Source organism: Coregonus clupeaformis, chromosome 1 (genome assembly GCF_020615455.1).
Source record: "Coregonus clupeaformis isolate EN_2021a chromosome 1, ASM2061545v1, whole genome shotgun sequence".
NCBI lineage: Eukaryota > Metazoa > Chordata > Actinopteri > Salmoniformes > Salmonidae > Coregonus > Coregonus clupeaformis.
The window spans coordinates 40278058-40301686 of NC_059192.1; the positions used below are offsets into that span (position 1 = coordinate 40278058).

The window sequence follows — 23629 nt, forward strand, 5'->3', positions numbered from 1 at the left end:
ATACATTGCATATACCTGTGCATCACATAGACAACAATACTGTACAAAGCCAACAAACACATTGGTCTGTTTGCCTTCAGGGACTCCTCTCAACAGCAGCTGCAAGAAGCAACAGGAGCCAAAAGACCCAGAACAGCTTTGAGAGAAGAGGAGAAGCAGAGGCTGTCTGAAGAGGTCTGCAACACCATCCTGGATCACACCAAAGAAAGGTTCTCTTTCTCTGGCCACCTTGTGAGTGCTACCTTACTGCAAGCAGACATGTTTGAAAGGTACTGCCATTCATTTCCTGATGAGGCTCTGAATGCCACTGTGAATGCATACCCCATGCTGAGCAAGGCAAAGCTCAAGACAGAACTATCTCTGATCTATGAGAATCCTGAATTCAAGGGCTGCTGTGGTGCACTGGCACTGTACCAGGTTCTCATGAGCTACAACCTCCAGGAGACGTTCTCTGAGACTGTGACTCTGTTGAACATCCTCATAACTACTCCCATGACAACAGCTGAAGCTGAGAGATGTTTCTCAACTTTGACACGAGTTAAGACATTCCTGCGAAATTCAATGGGCCAGGAACGTCTGAATGCACTGGCCATGCTTTCCATGGAGAGGGAACTAGTCCTCAGCATGCCTGATTTCAATGAGAAAGTCATTGACCGCTTTGCTGCATTGAAAGAGAGAAGAGAACAGTTTCAGTACAAGTAATGTAGCCTCTCTCTCTCTTTGTCCCTCCCTGTCTGTCTCTTTAACACACACACGCCCAAATCAGTTCACAGTTGATGTTGTTTAAAATAGTTATTTTCATTTTAAAAAGAAAAAAAAAAATAAAAAAAAAAAAAAATCGGTTCATGTTCATTTTTACAAATCTATACAATTGGCCAGAATATGGTTGTTCATATTTACAAATCTATACAATTGGCCAGAATATGGTTGTTCATTTTTACAAAGCCATACAGATAGCTGTGTTTACCTTTTCTAGAAATTATTTTCAAATTCTGTTTTCAGGCAAAATGTCTATCACTGTTCATTTTCACAAATCTATACAAGAGGGCAGAATATGGAAGTCTATAAAAATTTCTTATTACCAATAACTTGCATCAATGTTTTCAGTAGCCTCTATCAAAAGCTCCTGCTTGCTTGTTGTGAATTATGCTCAGGTGCACATATTTCCAATTCAACCATGAGGCCTTTTTGAAGCAAGTAATGTGTATATCAGTATTGACTTATATGCTGCCCCTGTCTTCATGTTGTTGCTGGACATATCTTTTTTAAAATGTGTGTAGGTCACCTAAATCATCAGAAAAATTGCCCCCCCTGAGAATTTTTTCAGGAGCCGCCACTGGTCACTACTTCTACTACTAGCCCCAATTTTTCTATGCAAGCAATTTACATTTATACACTTGACTACCATAAAAACAGTTTCTGACACAATTTGTCATGAAAAATTACAATTTTGACATTACTCAGGGGACGATTCAGACTTAGGAAATGTATGATCTTTTACGCGTTTTGATTTAAGCACTCGTATTTGGTATTCAGACTTACCTTATGAAGACGTTTAGTAGATTTGAAAATACCTAATCTTGTAGATTATTTAGAGATAGGAAGGTATTTATGAATCTACCTACTTTATTAAAAAAACAGGTTTGGAGAGCCTTTATGCACAAAAATCTTAATCAAATATACAGAGGTTTGATTCATTTAGAATGTTTATTCATAAATTCATTCACAAATATTCACCTTTTAGTGCACTTTGGAGCATACAAAACTACAGCATGTTATCCATACTTGGTTGGAAAAATCGATGAAAATCAAACCAGCTATTTTCACCTTATAAACCAGGATATTCACTTGCTCCTCAAATTGTTGACTTTTCATGAACATTTTCACTTAAAAAGACATTTCTGCTTATTAAATATATAAATATTCACAATCAAACAAGCATTGAAACAGTATGTAAACTTTCTTTCATAAATCTGTCATTATTATTTTTTACCATTATGTAAAGATCAGACAATAGAAATAGTACAAATAGAATGGCTTTCAGTATAAATAGAGATCCAATAGAATATTTGTATCGTCAGGCAGGATACTTTCCACTGTCCAACCCTATTCACAGTTCAAAGTTCCACATGAACACACTCACAAGGAAAATAATGAATATACTGTAGGGGACAGAGGTGTAATGGTAGTGGATAAACTGTAGACAGACAGACACACTGTAGTAAGTGTTCTTCTCCTTATGCCATGATTCTCTTCCAGTTCAGTCTACAGTTTGTCAGTGCTTTGCCAGGCTACACATCATTTGTGTATTTTCACTCAGTAACAATGTGGGATCATTAGGAAAATACAAAAAGAGGATAAGAAATACAAAAGCAAAGAAATTATGAAATATTAGAGCCACAATTCCTTTGCAGTAACCAACAGTCCAGGGTCGTGTCCACTAGGCATGAAATGTAAGAAAGTGGTCCGGAATTTGGAGGAACTATCTGAACATGTCCAATAAAAATAAGTTATCTCTCTCTCTCTCTCTCTCTCTCTCTCGCTCTCTCTCTCAAATAAGTTATCTCTCTCTCTCTCTCTCTCAGTTTGGTATGAGTTTGGTTACGGGTGAGTAGTTGTTCACGATGACCTGGACCACAAAGTCTTTTTGTATCTTGGTGTCCTGGAGCCGTGTCTTGTCTGTTAGCAGTTTCCCTGCAAAGAACCAGCGTTGGTGGGCGGCTTCAATGTCCTCCTGCCCCTCCAGGGCTCTCTTCAGCTGGGAAATGGAGTCTGACATGGAGGCGCTTATACGTAGGTCCTTGCCTGTGGAGAAGAGAGACATTGGTCAAGTTACTTCTACAATCAGGGGTCTGTTCAGGAATGTAGAATGGGGAATGGTGTCTTTCAATTAAGGACTCTAGCTTCAAGCTTTAAAACTGCAACAATTCCTCTCATATGCCAAGAGGAGAGCCTTTAAAATGTTCCTTCCCAGGGCCCGAGACTTGGTTCACCTGGCCATGCACTGCCGAAGTCATAGTAAAACTCTTTGTATGCTATTTTTATCTCACTCAAGTTATGAGGGGGTCCCTGATGAATTTGCTATCACAAAAGGGGTCCCCGGACCCAAAAGGTTTCAGAACCCCTGGCCTAGGCAACTTCAAGACCCAAGACCTGGTTAGACGGTTTCAAGTTATCTAAAAGGGTGAGTGACTGTAACTGTGTACTGTTTTGGCAGAGTCAATGTACAAAGACTTGCCACGTGCGAACACATCCTCAGGCCCCCTTTAAACACGCTGTCAAACAAGGTGATAAAAACTAGGCCTGAGGGGCTGACATTCACACTCCAGATGATTAGTATTGGAATGAACCTGGGGATTGGGGCATGGACTTATCCTGAGTGGTGTACTATGAATCTAGATAGAGAAGTAAGCGAGCTAACTTTGGTAAACTGAGTTCAACTCTGGATAACCGGTAACACAAAAGTGTTTGAGCCATGTTTAGGCGTTTAAGCTGTGAGTTGAGGACCAATCAAAATAGATTCCCTACCTCTCGCAAAGAGTGCGTCATCATCCCTTCATTCTCGGGACCATATTTGAGGAATATGTTTTTTTCCAAATACATATCACACAACACATTTAGTAATGACAGGATGTATTTGAAACTTCACGCTCAGTAAAACTTTCGTATTACTTTATACAATTATTTTATCGATAGGAGTGGGGAAAAAGGGACTCAAGCATTGATATTGATAAGCACACCAAAGAAACGATATGCATAAGAAAAGAGGGCATTTCTAATAGCACATTTCACACCACAGTCTGCTGAATTTGCTGGTTCAATTTTCTTTCATTTTGATTTGGGCAAAAATGAACATGTGGCATTGACTCACCCATGGATTGACTTGCGACTAGCCATGTGCGACATGAACGCGCAGTTACAAGCCCGGCTCGAGCAGGCTTGAGTAAGCGGTAGGTGTTTGATCAATATCTACCTTTGTAACATGAATGAAGCCTGAGCTGGAATGTGAAGCTAACTGAAACTAGCTAATTTCAGAAAAGCCTAAGTACATCTATCTAGATTCATAGTATACCCCTCTGATCTCAATGAAGAACCGCAGAGAGAAATTGAGCAGATGAAAAAAGAGAAAAGGAATAGGGTGTTTCTCTTACCGCACGAGAGGCGTACTCGTAGCTGGAACTCCTCTTTGGGAGGAGGGGGAGGCTTTTTCTGCTCCTTTTGATCGGGAGCTTGGCTCTCATTGGTGCATTCAGTGATGAGGTTGGCAGGAGGGGCTAGAGTGTAGGCAGGAAGCTGGTAGCGGTTCCCCAGCTCGTCATAACTCTCTGTCAGCGTACCTGGACGGGACAGATAGACACAAAACAAACCTCAGTAACACTCAGTGACAAGTTCTATCTGAAATCAACCCCTAGCCCCTAGGGACCCCTAGCTCCTCCCGAAGCTACAGTGCAGGCTTTTGCTCCAGCCCTGCTGAAACACAGCCGATTCTGCAATGTTCTGTTTAGCAAATAATTATAGAATGATGCAATTCCACATGTCAAACATGCACACACATTAGAGGAGCTTTCCCCCCCTGCTGTGTCCATAATGTCTATGTAGCTAAATCCCTGAGGTCCTGTCATGCTGCCCAGGACTATTATATAACCACACAGCAGTAATCTGATAACCACAGAGACACACAGATCACGAATCAGCTAACTGGTCATGAATTATGTCACCCATAGCCTGGTGGAACCAGCCTGATCGCAGTGTTAAGTGAAACATAATGGTAAGCCATCTGTCATGTGATCAGGCTGGTTCCGTCAGGATACATCACCCAGGCTATAAAAATACATGGTGGAGCTATTACTATATTGATACCAGTCCAATCCATTCAGATCTCCACAAGTGCATTTAGGAAGTTACACTCTTAGAAAAAAAGGTGCTATCTAGAACCTAATAGGGTTCTTCGGATGTTGCCATAGGAGAACCCTTTGAAGAACCCTTGTTGGTTCCAAGCAGAACCGTTTTGGGTTCCATGTAGAACACTTTCCACAGAGGGGTTCTACATGAAACCAAAAACGGTTCTACCTGGAACCAAAAAGGATTTTACCTGGAAACGAAAAGGGTTCTCCTATGGGGACAGCCGAAGAACCCTTTTGGAACCCTTTTTTCTAAGAGTGTAGGAGTCGATTTGGGCTTAGGCATAGGTTTGATATAGCATTATAATGGCCTTCAGGTTGGTGCCAAATGTTATAAATACTAATGTTAGATTAGTTAGTTATTGAGATGGAACATGCGTGTGAGTCTGTGTGTGTGCGTGTATGCATGTGCGTGTGTCTCACCGTGTGGTAGTGTGATGCAGGCTCCGTCCACTATGGCCTGAGCCAGTTCCAGGTCGTTAACCTCTGCGGCCACTGCTGCCGCTCGGAGCGCATCCCAAATCTCCTTCCTGCCGTCGAAGGCTGGAGCCGTGTCCCAAAACTCATCCCTCTTACTCCTCAGCTGGCCCTCCGTCATAGGGTACTCACTCTTCCATTTAGTGCACTCCTTCTTCAGGGGCTCATTGCGTCCTGAAGGGACATAAAGTAAAAATAAATACATCAGGTTGTTTCCCGAAGGTGAGGATATTTAATTCAGCATTTCGATCTGAATGTACACTACCATTCCTCTGAATGTCATGTAATAGAACACTCATTACAGAGTGTAGCTTGCTAGCTCTCATTCAGTCTATGACATTGCTAATCGCAAAGATGAAGTATTCAATTTTCAAATGCAAATCATAATGTGTGGCCAGAACTAGCCATTGTATAAAGGATTATTAGGTGGCTTGTCTATATGCAGAAGTAGGGACATCCACAGACTATTCTCAAGTCTGTCTTTGACTCATGGCATCAATTGATGAACAGAGAGTGAGAAAACATGTAGGGAGAACAGAAGCAACCAAAGCAGAATCATACAATTTGACAAAATAGTACAGAAGTGAATAGTCCTGGACCTCAACATGCAAGCACACCACATTCTAGAAAAACAAAACTTTGCATGAAACATGAAGATCAGATGCATTCATCTTCCAGGTGGATAACAATCAGCTTACAGGATGGACAGAACTACAGAATAACAATACACACCAATCATTATATAAAAAGGGGACAGGTAAATGTGAGGAGGCAGGACAGTAACCCTCACCAGGAATACTTCTCTAGGCACTCTGTCAATGTCTGCCTCTGAGAAAACCAGAAACCTCTGAGTGAATCTCCACTGTGGTTTCCAGGTTGGCCTAGGTCCTGTCTCACAAGGTTTCCATATCTAAGGTTTAGGGATATCTGGGGCTTAACTTTATACTGCTGAAGCACATCTCAAGGAGAGGTGTGTGTACCCCTCTGTAAGCATCTTCAGCAGAGATACTCTCAGTATAATAGTGGTAATCATAGTGGAGTATACAGTACTGGAAACTAAGGTCACTTTGATTCAGAGAGAGAGGGGGGAAAATCTAAGTGATTATTTATAGTGCAGTGGATTACCCAGAGTCACACACATACACACACACACACACACACTTACTTTAGTGGACAACAGTCCAGTGGATTACCGCAGTAATCGGGCACCACATAACGGGATTTAGCGCCTGCTATCCCACAATGCATTGCTCTGAGAGATGAGTGTTGAGTGGAGACTGACAGGTGACTGCTATAGACTCAATGGACTTCAAAATTATGATAACAACTGCATTCTGAAACAACTCCCTAATTTTGGAAACAAATCCATATTTCTTAGATCATGAACAAACATAAACCTGAAATGACAACCAGGGGCGCAACTCACTGGGAACGGGGGGAAATGACCCCTCCACATTCTAAAATTGCATTTTTGTCCCCCAGTTTTATCATTGCACTGTGACACTAAAACTGGCATCGGTGTGCTTAGGGACCAGGTGGATGCTTTTTAGAGCAGTCGGGTAGACTGTTTGGCAGTTTCAGATGGCTGGATTTAGGGCTGCGCGGACACCACAGAGCGTGCGGACAGGCAGTGTGAAGGCAAAGCTTCTGAAAGGCATGGTGCTGCTGTCTGCAGCTGCTGTCTCTATGTGTGTTGTGCTTTTTCTCCGAGTTGTAAAAGCAAGCAGAGCAGAAACTGGCTGCTCTTTATTTGACTGATGTAGCTTGCAAGGTACAGTTGAAGTCGGAAGTTTACATACACATTAGCCAAATACATTTAAACTCAGTTTTTCACAATTCCTGACATTTAATCCTAGTAAAAATTCCCTGTCTTAGGTCAGTTAGGATCACCACTTTATTTTAAGAATTTTAAATGTCAGAATAATAGTAGAGAGAATTATTTATTTCAGCTTTTATTTCTTTCATCACATTCCCAGTGGGTCAGAAGTTTACATACACTCAATTAGTATTTGGTAGCATTGCCTTTAAATTGTTTAACTTGGGTCAAACGTTTCGGGTAGCCTTCCACAAGCTTCCCACAATAAGTTGGGTGAATTTTGGCCCATTCCTCCTGACAGAGCTGGTGTAACTGAGTCAGGTTTGTAGGCCTCCTTGCTCGCACACGCCTTTTCAGTTCTGCCCACAAATTCTCTATAGGATTGAGGTCAGGGCTTTGTGATGGCCACTCCAATACCTTGACTTTGTTATCCTTAAGCCATTTTGCCACAACTTTGGAAGTATGCTTGGGGCCATTGTCCATTTGGAAGACCCATTTGCGACCAAGCTTTAACTTCCTGACTGATGTCTTGAGATGTTGCTTCAATATATCCACATCATTTTCCTTCCTCATGATGCCATCTATTTTGTGAATTGCACCAGTCCCTCCTGCAGCAAAGCACCCCCACAGCATGATGCTGCCACCCCCGTGCTTCACGGTTGGGATGCTGTTCTTCGGCTTGCCAGCGACCCCCTTTTTCCTCCAAACATAACGATTGTCATTATGGCCAAACAGCTCTATTTTTGTTTCATCAGACCAGAGGACATTTCTCCAAAAGTACGATCTTTGTCCCCATATGCAGTTGCAAACCGTAGTCTGGCTTTTTTATGGCGGTTTTGGAGCAGTGGCTTCTTCCTTGCTGAGCGGCCTTTCAGGTTATGTCAATATAGTACTCGTTTTATTGTGGATATAGATACTTTTGTACCCGTTTCCTCCAGCATCTTCACAAGGTCCTTTGCTGTTGTTCTGGAATTGATTTGCACTTTTCGCACCAAAGTACGTTCATCTCTAGGAGACAGAACGCGTCTCCTTCCTGAGTGGTATGACGGCTGCGTGGTCCCATGGTGTTTATACTTGCGTACTATTGTTTGTACAGATTAACGTGGTACCTTCAGGCGTTTGGAAATTGCTCCCAAGGATGAACCAGACTTGTGGAGGTCTACAAAAAAAAATTCTGAGGTCTTGGCTGATTTCTTTTGATTTTCCCATGATGTCAAGCAAAGAGGCACTGAGTTTGAAGGTAGGCCTTGAAATACATCCACAGGTACACCTCCAATTGACTCAAATGATGTCAATTAGCCTATCAGAAGCTTCTAAAGCCATGATATCATTTTCTGGAATTTTCCAAGCTGTTTAAAGGCACAGTCAACTTAGTGTATGTAAACTTCTGACCCACTGGAATTGTGATACAGTGAATTATAAGTGAAATAATCTGTCTGTAAACAGCTGTTGGAAAAAGTACTTGTGTCATGCACAAAGTAGATGTCCTAACCGACTTGCCAAAACTATAGTTTGTTAGCAAGACATTTGTGGAGTGGTTGAAAAACGAGTTTTAATGACTCCAACCTAAGTGTATGTAAAACTTCCAACTTCAACTGTAACTGCTGTTTGACTTAATTATTCCCAGTGCTTAACTAGTAGTGTAACTGAAATGTAACGTTACCTACAGTAATGTTACATCCACTCTTGACTGAAGTTGTGTCTATAGAGAATGAACTAGCTAGCTAGTAGATACCACAGCCAGTTCAGCTCTAGTCTCTGTCAGGTAGCTGTATCTAACAGCTGTTGTGTGTATGGAAATGTTTTCTACCCTTTTTGTCCCATTTCAACAGAAGTAAATTCCTTTGGCTTGTTTTCAACAGTTGGTGTACCATTAGAGCTAGCCAAAAGTTGGCAAACGTTAGCTAGCTAACCTACTGACTTTAGCTATTATTTTTGCTTCAATGAACTAGACGTTATTGAATGTAACGTTATTGAGCTGTCAGTTTCCCGAGCTAATTCCCTACATTTCATACTGACATGGTATCAACAGCTCTACAGGCTACACTGTCATGGTGCACAGTCAGTACACAATACTATGCTCATCATGTCTTAGCAGGATCAGATGGTGGCCGGTGTCCCAGCAGGGTCAGACAGCCAGGGAAGACCAGTCTACGGAGCTCAGGTGAATTTTGCAGTATATTATAACAATCAGTGAATGGATACAAAGTTCCATCATGAGTTGATGGGTAGGCTACAGTCTGGGATCTGGGGATAATGGTAATTTCAATGATTGAACCATTGATTCTATTCTAATGTATAAATGTACATCAAGATAATTCTTTGTCATGCCTCATCTGAGCAGGATCAGATGGTGACAGGGTCTCAGCAGGGTCAGGTAGCCAGGGAAGTCCAATCTGTGACGGCGCTGAGGTGAACTTTTGCAGAGGTGAACTTTTGCAGATACAACACTTTATTCTCTAAGTGCAGCAAACACATTTTTTTTATTTTAAGGCAGTCTGACAAACCTCTAAAGTTGATTTTGAAACTGTATCAAGGGTTGATATTGTTTTTTCCCGATGACACAAAACATGTAAAACAAAAAATGTGAGGAAGACCTGGGATGATGATGAATGGATACAGATATGTTTGAATGCCCAGTCATGTTCATATAATCTCAGAAATAAATTACTGCAGTTTAAGACCATCCATATAATATACTATATACCAGTGAAACTGAATATCATGCACTCAGAAATGTAATTCCTCTGCTGAAGGTCTAAAACACAAAAGGGGACATATTTGCATGTTATGATCTTGTGAAGGCTGGCTGAATTCTGTCAAAGAGTATGTTCTTTTCTCTCAGCATGTCTACAGATACTCCCTTCTCCCTGTTTTTGTTTGCTTGGAACTGTTGATACTGGAGAATGTTATCAGAAGAAACTATGTAACCTAGCATTTCTAGTGGATAAGAAATGCATTGCCAATAATTGGAAGGTTGGTTATCCTCCCACAATGTTACAATGGATGGAAGAAATGTCAGGTTATGTATCACTAGATTTGATTTATTACAAGATTAAGGGTATACTGTGCAACTTTCATCAGGTCTGGTTGCCTTATATGGAATACTGTATGACAAAAGGGGTCTGTATTGAAAACATGACATTTGATTAGTCCAGCAGTCGCAAATATATATTTTTTTGTTATGGCACACGAGACACCGGTCTAATTTGCACCTCTCAGTGGACTAATCCATTGAGGAGGCTACAGGGATGACATGGTCCAAGATTATGGGGATTGTGGCTCAGATGCACAAGGCACGTCTTGCTCCAGAATGCGTTCTCTCCTGCCATTTCGTGGGTATTCATTGTTTCATAACTTTGTGTGCATTGTTTGCTGTGTCTATTAATTCCCCATTACATACAGTGCATTCAGAAAGTATTCAGACCCCTTGTCTTTTTCCACATTTTGTTAAATTACAGCCTTATTCTAAAATTGATTAAATTATTTATTTATTCTCATCAACCTACACACAATACCCCATAATGACAAAGAGAAAACTGGTTTTTAGAGATTTTTACAAATGTATAAAAAAGAAATATACCTTATTTACATAAGTATTCAGACCCTTTGCTATGAGACTCGAAATTGAGCTCAGGTGCATCCTGTTTCCATTGATCATCCTTGAAATGTTTCTACAACTTGATTGGAGTCCACCTGTGGTAAATTCCATTGATTGGACATGATTTGGAAAGGCACACACCTGTCTATATAAGGTCCCACAGTTGACAGTGCATGTCAGAGCAAGAACCAAGCCATGAGATCGAAGGAATTGTCCGTAGAGCTCCGAGACAGGATTGTGTTGAGGCACAGATCTGGGGAAGGGTACCAAAAAATGACTGCAGCATTGAAGATCCTTTTCTGAAATATTATATTTAAGTATGCAAAAGAGGCAATATACTGTAGATGTACATATACCACCAATCCACTTTTCTGGACACTGAATGAAGTCAGCATATTTTGGGGGGTTTCATTTGAATAAGACACTCCAGGACGGTCCACAGATTACGGATAAACACTATTTTCATCTTTCCATCAAAAAAAAACACTACTGCCATGTACGAGAAATGCATTTCTGCATATACTGTATTCTCTAAGATATCACATAATTTTCAAGATATCAACAATTGCTTAAAAGTCTAAAGAAGCTGACACAATGTGGTGAATGCACATGCTTCTGAAGCCAAGATTTGATACATCCATATCCATCACATCCACCACTGTTATGGATGTAATGGATACAGTGGGGAGAACAAGTATTTGATACACTGCCGATTTTGCAGGTTTTCCTACTTACAAAGCATGTAGAGGTCTGTAATTTTTTATCATAGGTACACTTCAACCGTGAGAGACTGAATCTAAAACAAAAATCCAGAAAATCACATTGTATGATTTTTAAGTAATTAATTTGCATTTTATTGCATGACATAAGTATTTGATCACCTACCAACCAGTAAGAATTCCGTCTCTCACAGACCTGTTAGTTTTTCTTTAAGAAGCCCTCCTGTTCTCCACTCATTACCTGTATTAACTGCACCTGTTTGAACTCGTTACCTGTATAAAAGACACCTGTCCACACACTCAATCAAACAGACTCCAACCTCTCCACAATGGCCAAGACCAGAGAGCTGTGTAAGGACATCAGGGATAAAATTATAGACCTGCACAAGGCTGGGATGGGCTACAGCACAATAGGCAAGCAGCTTGGTGAGAAGGCAACAACTGTTGGCGCAATTATTAGAAAATGGAAGAAGTGCAAGATGACGGTCAATCACCCTCGGTCTGGGGCTCCATGCAAGATCTCACCTTGTGGGGCATCAATGATCATGAGGAAGGTGAGGGATCAGCCCAGAACTACACGGCAGGACCTGGTCAATGACCTGAAGGGGGCTGGGACCACAGTCTCAAAGAAAACCATTAGTAACACACTACGCCGTCATGGATTAAAATCCTGCAGCGCACGCAAGGTCCCCCTGCTCAAGCCAGCGCATGTCCAGGCCCGTCTGAAGTTTGCCAATGACCATCTGGATGATCCAGAGGAGGAATGGGAGAAGGTCAATAGAGCTTTTTGGTCTAAACTCCACTCGCCGTGTTTGGAGGAAGAAGAAGGATGAGTACAACCCCAAGAACACCATCCCAACTGTGAAGCATGGAGGTGGAAACATCATTCTTTGGGGATGCTTTTCTGCAAAGGGGACAGGACGACTGCACCGTATTGAGGGGAGGATGGATGGGGCCATGTATCGCGAGATCTTGGCCAACAACCTCCTTCCCTCAGTAAGAGCATTGAAGATGGTTCGTGGCTGGGTCTTCCAGCATGACAACGACCCGAAACACACAGCTAGGCCACTCAAGGTCCTGGAGTGGCCTAGCCAGTCTCCAGACCTGAACCCAATAGAAAATCTTTGGAGGGAGCTGAAAGTCCGTATTGCCCAGCGACAGCCCCGAAACCTGAAGGATCTGGAGAAGGTCTGTATGGAGGAGTGGGCCAAAATCCCTGCTGCAGTGTGTGCAAACCTGGTCAAGACCTACAGGAAACGTATGATCTCTGTAATTGCAAACAAAGGTTTCTGTACCAAATATTAAGTTCTGCTTTTCTGATGTATCAAATACTTATGTCATGCAATAAAATGCAAATGAATTACTTAAAAATCATACAATGTGATTTTCTGGATTTTTGTTTTAGATTCCGTCTCTCACAGTTGAAGTGTACCTATGATAAAAATTACAGACCTCTACATGCTTTGTAAGTAGGAAAAACTGCAAAATCGGCAGTGTATCAAATACTTGTTCTCCCCACTGTATCATAACGCTGAAAAAGGATACCAACAATATTTTTTTTATAAAGAGACCAATTATAGACCATATAAAACCTTGATGAAAGATAGCTTTGCAGAGACATTTGCAAGATGATCTGATGTAAGAGGCATATTTTACAAAAACATGGATGTAACATTTCCTGTCCCAATCACCCCCCTATCTTCACAAGACTGAAGAACTAGCAAATAAAAATCAAGACACTGTATTACTTCATCAAAATCTCAACTTCATAACAAACACTGGCGGACAACTGTGAGTGGGAAACAAGCTCTGTGAGAACTTTCTAAAAGCCGTGAAATATGATTGTCTGAAAAGCCATATTTGAGACATGGCCTTCTATTCTGTAATGGCCATATTGAAACGTAACGATTTCATAAAGAGACGTAGTGAATGCTATGGAGTGTCCATCAGGGTCCGCAAAACATTGAACAAAGTGCTGATTTGCCCCTAGAATCACATAATAGGCATTACAATGCCTATGGTTCTGATGAATGGGATAGTACTTACTGTACAGCCAAAAGCACAATGACCCATAACGTGCAATACTGTGGCTCCCTTGAATACCAGTCAACAAAAATCCTTGCATCAATGCATTCATATTTCATGCAAATCTAAAGAATTGATGTTTCCTTCATACAGGCAGTGACTATAATGTAGGTTTGAAGCTGGTCTCCAGCCCTGACAGATAGTGCACAACACATCAACAGTCAAACATCACTGGGAAACATACAAATCCTTTGTGTGCTGCAGGTTAGGCTATATTAGAGTTTAACGGCGAATCCGCCACTTTTCAACCTCATATTCATTATCTCCAGCACCAAACCAGTGCCTACATATGTGAAAACAGAGCATTTCTATGATCTGTGTTTAAAGAAAAGGTCCTAAAAAATGCTTCTCTGTGACACCACAGGGTAGAATTTGCGAGAGGGATGGTATTTTGTTGCTCCCCACGTCATCGTGAATCTCATAGTGTTTTAAAATCACAGTTTTTAAAATGTTTTAACTTTTGATGATGTCATTGGGTAGAACTTTTTTACTTTATATTTATTTCTACAAAACGTAGAAATGTGCCGTTTTCACAAATTTTGACACTAGTACTGTGTTTGAGATAATGAAAATTAGGTTGAATAGTGGTGGAATTGCCCTTTAAGAGTCACTATTATATAATTATTACACAAGTTTGACTCCTGATACTACTACAGCATATTCCCATAATAATTAGTCTAAGTCCCCTTATTCACATTACACACTTCCTTCTCCTCATATCCCTTCATAAACGTCCCCTGTCCCCTTACCTATTCCCTGTTAACTGAATTCATGAAAAGAGGTAGGTTATATTAACAGGTCACAATATAGCTTAAGACAGATGTATTACAACCTAATAACAAGTTGTTTCTAATATCTAATGACCACATCTTACACTACTTCAACATGTTGGAAAACAAACTAGACACAGACTTAACACTGTTATGTTATTGGCAATTGCAGCTCTAGAAAGATGACGCTCACTAACACAGTCATCCAGCAATCAAACGATCCATAGTTCATCTGCACCCATACTCACTTTTCAGCACCACCTTGATGGGAGACTGTGAGGGGTGGTACGGATGGTAGTCCCTAGAGTTAGCGACTCCCATGTTCTTCTCTTTCTGTCTCCCAGAGATTTGATGTATGTGTTCCAGAGACTGATGTTTAAATCAAACACGACACTGACTCAACATCAGAAAAAACAGCCTTTCAGAGACTCCAACCAGCAACTGGAGCTTACGTCTCTCTGTCTAAGAAGGTTGCAGTGGTCAAGGGTATGATCCCACCACCACGCTTTGGCTATCCGTGACGACTACAGTTATCCGTGTGGTGTCAGAGCTAGGTTAGCTAGCTGTTGTGACACTTCCCCAGTTCTTTACTAATGAATGCCTTAATAACACACACCCAGCCAACCAAAATACCACCACAGGATCTATATATGACGATCGAATATCTGGCTGCATATGCCATAAACAACATCTATCAATAGTGTCCTATCCAGATTGGTAGGTAGGCAGCTAATGCTTTACACAACAGCACTAATCCAATCAGCTATTTAGGGGAAGAGGTCTTGAATAACCCAAGTCAACACCACAACCCCATTATAGACTTTAAACTCGGGGGGGGGGGGGGCTACTTCTTGGTATAGTCCGTTGTATAGGTTACCTGTTTGTTAAGAGACAAACTTGGCCTTGGAAAGTTCCAGGTATTGTAGACCTGCCTAGACCAGAGACTATAGCTTCAGTAGAACAATGCTTAGAACAAGCGTCTTACATTATGTTAACCATCATATACTGTATACTTACAGTCATGCGTGCATCCATTTTACGTACGGGTGGTCCCCGGAATCGAACCCACTATCCTGGCATTGCAAGCTCCATGCTCTACCAATTGAGCTACAGAGGACCACATATGATCATATGACAATCATAACAAAAAAGGACCATATGTTTTTGTTGTCATAGGCGACATCGTAAACAAATAATGTAGTCTATGGGTAAATCCATTTGAATTCAATCACTTTTTGACCGCACCCGTTTTCATTTAAACAAAACTTTCAATACATGTTTGCCCATAGAAGAAGGTCAGAAAGTGACTTTTTGGACCTGAATGCCAAAACATTTAGGAGATAAAGGTGCTCAAAGTTTAAACCCTGTTTGAAAGCTGATGGGATCCTCCTCTTTTTAATAGAGGCCATCAAAACTCTATTTTGTCACACAATTGCATAGCATAGCCTATAGAAATGTTGCGCAACAGGAACACATTTCATTCTATGCATCAACCAGCTATGAGGAACTGGCTCTCGCTGCACAACAGGTGATTATATTCTGCTCAAACTCTGAATAACAGGGCTCTAATGAAGTGTTTGATTTGATTTTTGATTGCATTTGCATTGGAGTCAGAGTGATTAGAGGGACATTAGCGACTGGCCGTTAGCAAGTTTGGTAGGATACTACTAATGATCATCGGAGGCATCAGAGAACAGTTTTGGAGAAGCCTAGTTACAGTGACTCAATGGTCACGTGGAATTTCACTGCGGTTATGACTCCTGACTGCCGGTGTGGCGGTAATATGGTCACCATAACAGCCCTAGTTACCGGTGTTTCTGTAGCGCACATGAGATGGAGTTTGCAATACAAATGGCCACTGGATTGATGCAAATAATTCTGATATCATTCTGCCAGGTAGGCATAGGCTACTTTGAGAAGGTTTTGGTGGATTAAGAAGTGAGTATACACAATGCCCACTGAAAAAAAGTGGGTATATGGCGTATACCATACACTACACCACTGTCTGCAGAGCATTATGCAATCAAATCTTCTTACCTCCTCGTTTTTTGCCCCATGTAGAGTTCCTGGCAGGTCCGTCCAGCCGATCCCTCCCTACACACCCGCCCATGACTGTCTCTGCAGAGCCATACAATGACATAACATCAGTAGCTACATAACACCAGGAAAACACGCACACACACACACACACACACACACACATGCTACTCAAATATAGAAACAAAACAAATCATAGACATTAGAGTTTTTTTAATTTATCCAAAGACAATACTTGTCAGTATGATATATGCCTGCAAAACACATCCCATATTTGGATGGTCAATGACATTGGCTCATTGTTTATTTGGCCTGCTGTAATGGCAATGTTTACATGTCACGTGTACCAAGAGCTGTCAACGTGTCTGACAGCTCGAGCTCACAAACTGCAATTAAGATAGCTAGTTAGCTAGGCTAGGAAGATGGATGTTTCCACTAGCCTGAAGACCCGACGTTGAATTGCATTGGATTGGATTCAACGTTGCGCATAAATGTGCGTTTGGATCAGGAAAGTTTCCTCTCACAACCTCTGCAAACCCAGAATGTTTAATACAATTATTTTTACTGGTTGTCCATGCGGTTGGTCCTTTTGCAGTTAAGAATGTGAGACAATATATCCACAGGAAAGTATGATTACATGAACTTTTCAAAAGCACCGGTAGTGCCTTCAGATTTCTATCACCTGAAGCATGCACAGAACCATGTAAACACATGCACAAGCTCCTGCTGATGCTTCAGGTGATAGAAACCTGAACGCATAGTGCTTTGAAAAGTTCATGTAATTATACTGTCCTATGGATATATTGTCTCACATTCCTACCTGCAAAAGGACCAACCACACAGACAACCAGTAATGTAAGTTACAATATCATTTTATTCTAGCCTGGGCAGCCACTAATGCCTAGGAATGCTAGTCCCAGATGTTGCGTTTTGCATTCAGCCAATCAGGTTGCATCAGTCTGGCTGAAGGGGAAGAAAATAAGCATATTTCCCGCTTTCTTTCTCACCATTAAATCTAGTTAAGGAGGAAATTGAAGCCTTTGCATGAATGGAGAATGTTTTATGTATGAACCGGTCGCTGGGTGTCACAAGTGTATTACCAGCTGTACACATCAAGCCAAGATGATAGTGGCGCTCCATAAAGACCACTAGTGGCTGCCCAGGCAAATTGTATTCAACATTCTGGATTGTGGTGGTGAGAGGAAACTTTCCTGATCCAAATGCTAATTTATGCCCAACGTAGAATTGAATGCAATTCAACGTCGGGTCTTCAGGCTGTTTCCACATGTCTTGATTTTGTATCTATCAAATCAATGCAACAGTGGATTAAAAACTACACACATCAACAAATTCTGTCAGCGCTGCTAGTTGCAATTATTGCATTGGTAAACAATCAATTCAACAAAACAGGACTTTATTTACCAGATATCCAGTTCGTTAAATTGAGCATTCGTCTGCAGTTGGCTTGCCACATCCGAAGACTTAAGCTCCAAAGTTATTTCTGGATTCAGCTGCAGCGATACGTGAGAGGAGACACGGTGGAGTCAACAGCCTTCCAGTGTCTGTCCTGTCACCTTTGCAACAACAGGTGCCTATTCTCACAGCCGCTGTGTCAAGCCTGATCTGTGTGAAGCTAGCCATAATAAGGATTAGCCACAAAAGTGGAATTTGCGGTTCGCCTTAAAAATAAAAGTCCCCCATTGAACGTGATTCAAACGGATACAGATAGTGGAATCATGCCATATTTGAACTAGATCATGTTAAACAAGGTTGGAATGCTGTATACAAATTCAACAAAATACAAGAATTAGTTAATTTGACACAAAAAAATTAAAAAATCATTTGAATTCACACTCTGGATGTATTAGACTTTAGAATTGCATTGGTGACTTACAGTGCATTCGGAAAGTATTCAGACCCCTTTTATTTATTTCACCTTTATTTAACCAGGTAAGCCAGCTGAGAACAAGTTCTCATTTACAACTGCGACCTGGCCAAGATAAAGCAAAGCAGTGCGATAAAAACAACAACACAGAGTTACATATGGGGTAAAACAAGACATAAAGTCAAAAATACAACAGAAAATATATATACTGTGTGTGCAAATATAGCAAGTTATGGAGGTAAGGCAATAAACAGGCCACAGTGCAAAACAATTACAATTATTATTAACACTGGAATGATAGATGTGCAAGAGATGATGTGCAAATAGAGATACTGGGGTGCAAATGAGCAAAATAAATAACAAATTGGGATGAGGTTGTTGGGTGGGCTAATTTCAGATGGGCAGGTGAGGTGATCGGTAAGGTGCTCTGACAACTGATGCTTAAAGTTAGTGAGGGAGATAAGAGTCTCCAGCTTCAGAGATTTTTGCAGTTCGTTCCAGTCATTGGCAGAAGAGAACTGGAAGGAATGGCGGCCAAAGGAGGTGTTGACTTTGGGGATGACCAGTGAGATATACCTGCTGGAGCGCATACTACGGGTGGGTGTTGCTATGGTGACCAATGAGCTAAGATAAGAAGGGAATTTGCCTAGCAGTGATTTATAGATGGCCTGGAGCCAGTGGGTTTGGCGACGAATATGTAGTGAGGACCAGCCAACAAGAGTGTGCAGGTCACAGTGGTGGGTAGTATATGGGGCTTTGGTGACAAAACAGATAGCACTGTGATAGACTACATCCTATTTGCTGAGTAGAGTGTTGGATGCTATTTTGTAAATGACATTGCCGAAGTCAAGGATCGGTAGGATAGTCAGTTTTACGAGGGCATGTTTGGCAGCATGAGTGAAGGAGGCTTGACTTTTTCCACATTTTGTTAGTTACAGCCTTATTCTAAAATGGATTGAATTGTTTTTTTCGCTCATCAATATACACAAATTAAGTAATTATTGTCTTTTGTTTAATTTATATATCAACATTCTGACCTTGTTAAGCATTATCTAGTCAAAATATGGAACAATTCCAATATTTGTTGTTTCCGTTTGAATCACTTTCAATGGGGGGACTTTTATTTTGAAGGCAAACAGCAAATTCCACTAGTGTGGCTAATCCTTATTGTGGCTAGCTTTACACAGGTCCAAACCTGTGCCTGCTCTGCCCGCTGCGTTCAAAACTAGATTCTCTTTTCGTTCGAATAAAAAAGACTGCTGTAGAAAAGCTAGAGTTGATGTACTTGCAATAGATTGAAAACGTCTTCCTCTCAAACTGATAAAGTAAACATATGGATTCATCCATGCAATCAGTCTGAAGCTTATTTATAAATGTAATCGCCTTTCACTCCGCGTTCACTGTCCCGACGACAAATTATTCGGAAACGCATGCGCAGTAGAAACAACAACGGTCAACAAATAGAATTTCCAGCTAAATCAACAATTTCTCATAAAAGAGCCAGCCATAAAATGGGATACATTCATGTCTGTAAATGTAGTTAATTAAGTACCCTACATCTAATAGAAAATTGTCAAGACAATATCATATTTCCCGATTTTTATTTTGATTAAGAATATTTTAGATAAAGAATGTATTTTTATTTATTTTTACTAATTGACCCAGTGTAGCATGGGGGTTGGTATTTTTTCAATGTCTGTGGGATGTAGACGTTTCTGACAACACTAGTCCGACACTGTCCTCTGGTGGTGTGTGGTTCCTTGTAGCTCAGTTGGTAGAGCATGGCGCTTGCAACGCCAGGATTGTGGGTTCGTTTCCCACGGAGAGCCAGTATGAAAATGTATGCACTCACTAACTGTAAGTCGCTCTGGATAAGCTAAATGACTAAAATGTAAGAACTGCGTGTGTGAAAGAGGGAGATTCTCAATTTTACGGAATATACAGGTAGGCCTAACTGCCAAAATCATTTTAACACTTCAGTAAATTAGGGATACAAAGTATATTGAAAGCAGGTGCTTCCACACAGGTGTGGTTCCTGAGTTAATTAAGCAATTAACATCCCATCATGCTAAGGGTCATGTATAAAAATGCTAGGCAGGCCATTATTTTGGCTACCATGGCTATGCCCCATAGGATGACAATGCCCCCATCCACAGGGCACGAGTGGTCACTGAATGGTTTGATGAGCATGAAAACGATGTAAACCATATGCCATGGTCATCTCAGTCACCAGATCTCAACCCAATTGAACATTTATGGGAGATTCTGGAGCAGTGCCTGAGACAGCGTTTTCCACCACCATCAACAAAACACAAAATTATGGAATTTCTCGTGAAAGAATGGTGTCACGTCCCTCCGAAAGAGTTACAGACACTTGTAAAATCTATGCCAAGGTGCATTGAAGTTGTTCTGGCTCGTGGTGGCCCAACGTCCTATTAAGACACTTTATGTTAGTGTTTCCTTTATTTTGGCAGTTACCTGTATATTAGGAACATTGTCATTCCTCCTACTCAGATCTCACCCCTCACTTAGTAAAGTCTCAACAACCCTGCACTAGTTAAGCATCACCCCACCTCTTCAACCTTTAAAACTCCTAGTAACGGGACCCCCTCAGGGGGTGTACTTAGTCCCCTCCTGTACTCCCTGTTCACCCACGACTGCATGGCCACACACGACTCCAACACCATCATCAAGTTTTCTGACGACACGATGGTGGTAGGCCTGATCACCGACGGCGATGGAACAGCCTACAGGGAGGTCAGAGGCTCTTAGCAGTGTGGTGCCAGGACAACAACCTCTCCCTCAATGTCAGCAAGACCAAGGAGCTGATTGTGGACTATAGGAGAAAGAGGGGAGAGCACGCTCCCATCCACATCAACAGGGCTGTTGTAGAGCGGGTCGAGAGCTTCAAGTTCCTTGGCATCCATATCACTAAAGATTTAACATGGTCCACACACACACCCGCACAGTCGTGAAGAGGGCACGGCAGCGTCTCTGCCGCCTCAGGAGGCTGAAAAGATTTGGCATGGGTTCTCGGATTCTCAAAATGTTCTACAGCTGCACCATCGAGAGCATCTTGAATGGCTGCATCACCGCTTGGTATGGCAAATGCACTTTCCTTGACCGCAAAACGCTACAGAGGGTGGTGCAGCCATACATCACTGGGGCCGAGCTCCCTGCCATCCAGGACCTCTATATCAGGTGGTGTCAGCAGAAGTCCCGAAAAATGGCCAAAGACTCTAGCCACCCAAGCCATGGACTGTTCACTATGCTACTATATACAGTACCAGTCAAACGTTTGGACACACCTACTCATTCAACTTACCTCAACTACCTCAACTAGCCGGTGCCCCCGCACATTGACTCTGCAACGGTACCCCCCTGTATATATAGCCTCCCTACTGTCACTTTATTTTACTCCTGCTCTTTTTTCTCTCAACACTTTTTTTGTTGTTGTTTTATTTGTACTTTTTTTGTAAAAAATAAATGCACTGTTGGTTAAGGGCTGTAAGTAAGCATTTCACTGTAATGTCTGCACCTGTTGTATTCGGCGCATGTGACCAATACAATTTGATTTGATTTGATTTGATTCAAGGGTTTTTCTTTATTTTAACTATTTTCTACATTGTAGAATAATAGTGAAGACATCAAAACTATAAAATAACACATATGGAATCATATACTAACCAAAAAAGTGTTAAACTAATCAAAATATATTTTAGATTTTAGATTCTGCAAAGTAGCCACCCTTTGCTTTGATGACAGCTTTGCACACTCTTGGCATAGGGTGTTCGTAATAGATTGTGGGACGTAAAAGTCTCCATCTTCTCCTAAAGTGTACCTGGGTCATACCACAGACATTATGTGTACATTTTGATAAAACACTCAATTTAACAGTTAAATCACATCTATTTTCTCCCTCTCTCACCTGTCCATCTCCTCATTTGAATTCAGTGCTGTCACTATCACTTGTCCACTCAAGCTTAACATTGTTGTCATCTATCGCCCACCAGGTGCCCTTGGAGAGTTCATCAATGAGCTTGACACCTTTGATAAGCTCATTTCCTGACGATGGCGCACCGCTCTTCGTACTTGGTGTCTTCAACCTCCCAACGTCTGCCTTCGATTCATTTCTTTCCAACTCTCTCTTGCCCAGTCCCCTCCCACTCATAAGGCAGGCAATATGCTTGACCTCATCTTTACTAGAGGCTGTTCGCCTACTAATCTCACTGCAACCCCGCTCCAGGTCTCTGATCACTACTTTGTTTCCTTTTCTGTCTCCCTTTCCTCCAACCCCAGCCACTCAGCCCCTACCCAGATGGCCATGCGCTCTCTCTCTCTCCCACTAATCTCTTCCTTCTGCTAAATCCTTCTCCCTCCTGATTCTGCCCCTCAACCCTACTCTTCTCCCTATCCTCATCCTATGACTCGCACTGTCCCCTTTCCTCCTGGCCGGGCCCTCCCCTCCTGCTGAGTGACTCATTGCGAGCTTACAGAACAGGTCTGCGGGCAGCTGAGCAAAAATGGAGGAAAACTAAACTTCTGGAGGACCTATTAGCCTTCCACTCCCTCCTCTCTACCTTCTCTTCCTCTGTATCCGCTGCTAAAGCCACTTTCTATCACTCTACATTTCAAGCTACTGCCTCTAACCCAATAAACTATTTTCCACCTGCCCCTCCCTCCTCCCTCTCTGCAGACGACTTTGTCAACCACTTTGAAAAAAAGGTTGTGAACATCCGCTCCTCATTCACTCAGCCTATTGAGTCCACTGGTCCCACTCACACAGAACTACCCTACACCTTGACCTCTTTCTCCCCAGATGAAATCCTGACTAGTGAGGTCCGGACGCCCAACAACCTGCCCGCTTGACCCCATCCCCTCCGCCCTTCTCCAGACCATCTCTGGAGACCTTCTCCCATTCCTCACTTCCTCACCACTGGCTGCGTCCCCTCTGATTTAAAAATGGCCCGAGTTGCTCCCCTTCTCAAGAAACCAACACTAGACTCCTCTGACTTCAAAAACTACAGACCGGTATCCCTTCTTTATTTTGACCCGAACCAGTCAGGTTTCAAGACGGTTCACTCAACCGAGACTGCTCTTCTCTGTGTCACAGAAGATCTCTGAACTGCCAAAGCAAAATCTCTATCTATCCGCTGCCTTTGACACTGTGAACCATCAGATCCTCCCCTCCACCCTCTCAGGGCTGGGAGTCTCAGGCTCCGCACCCTCTTGGATTGCATCCTACCTGGCAGGCCGCTCCTACCAGGTGACGTGGAGAGGATCTGAGTCTGCACCACATTCTCTCATGACTGGTGTCCCCCAGGGCTCGGTTCTAGGC

General features: G+C 41.9%; 1 protein-coding gene across 2 annotated transcripts; it reads right to left on the reverse strand.

Moving 5' to 3' along the window:
• Nucleotides 1–1737: 1737 nt before the first annotated feature.
• Nucleotides 1738–17994, reverse strand: LOC121582588 (ubiquitin domain-containing protein 1). Of its 2 annotated transcripts, XM_041898496.2 has the most exons (5): nucleotides 17829–17994; nucleotides 16407–16487; nucleotides 5325–5552; nucleotides 4152–4337; nucleotides 1738–2805 (listed from the first exon to the last, which is right to left on the reverse strand). In XM_041898496.2, the coding sequence occupies exons 1-5, from the start codon at nucleotides 17878–17880 to the stop codon at nucleotides 2582–2584; spliced, it is 771 nt and encodes a 256-aa protein (XP_041754430.1). In that variant the 5' UTR covers nucleotides 17881–17994; the 3' UTR covers nucleotides 1738–2581. The 2 variants fall into 2 exon arrangements, with proteins under 2 accessions (XP_041754430.1, XP_041754440.1); XM_041898506.2 differs by lacking the exons at nucleotides 16407–16487; nucleotides 17829–17994 and adding an exon at nucleotides 14618–14996.
• Nucleotides 17995–23629: the final 5635 nt, after the last annotated feature.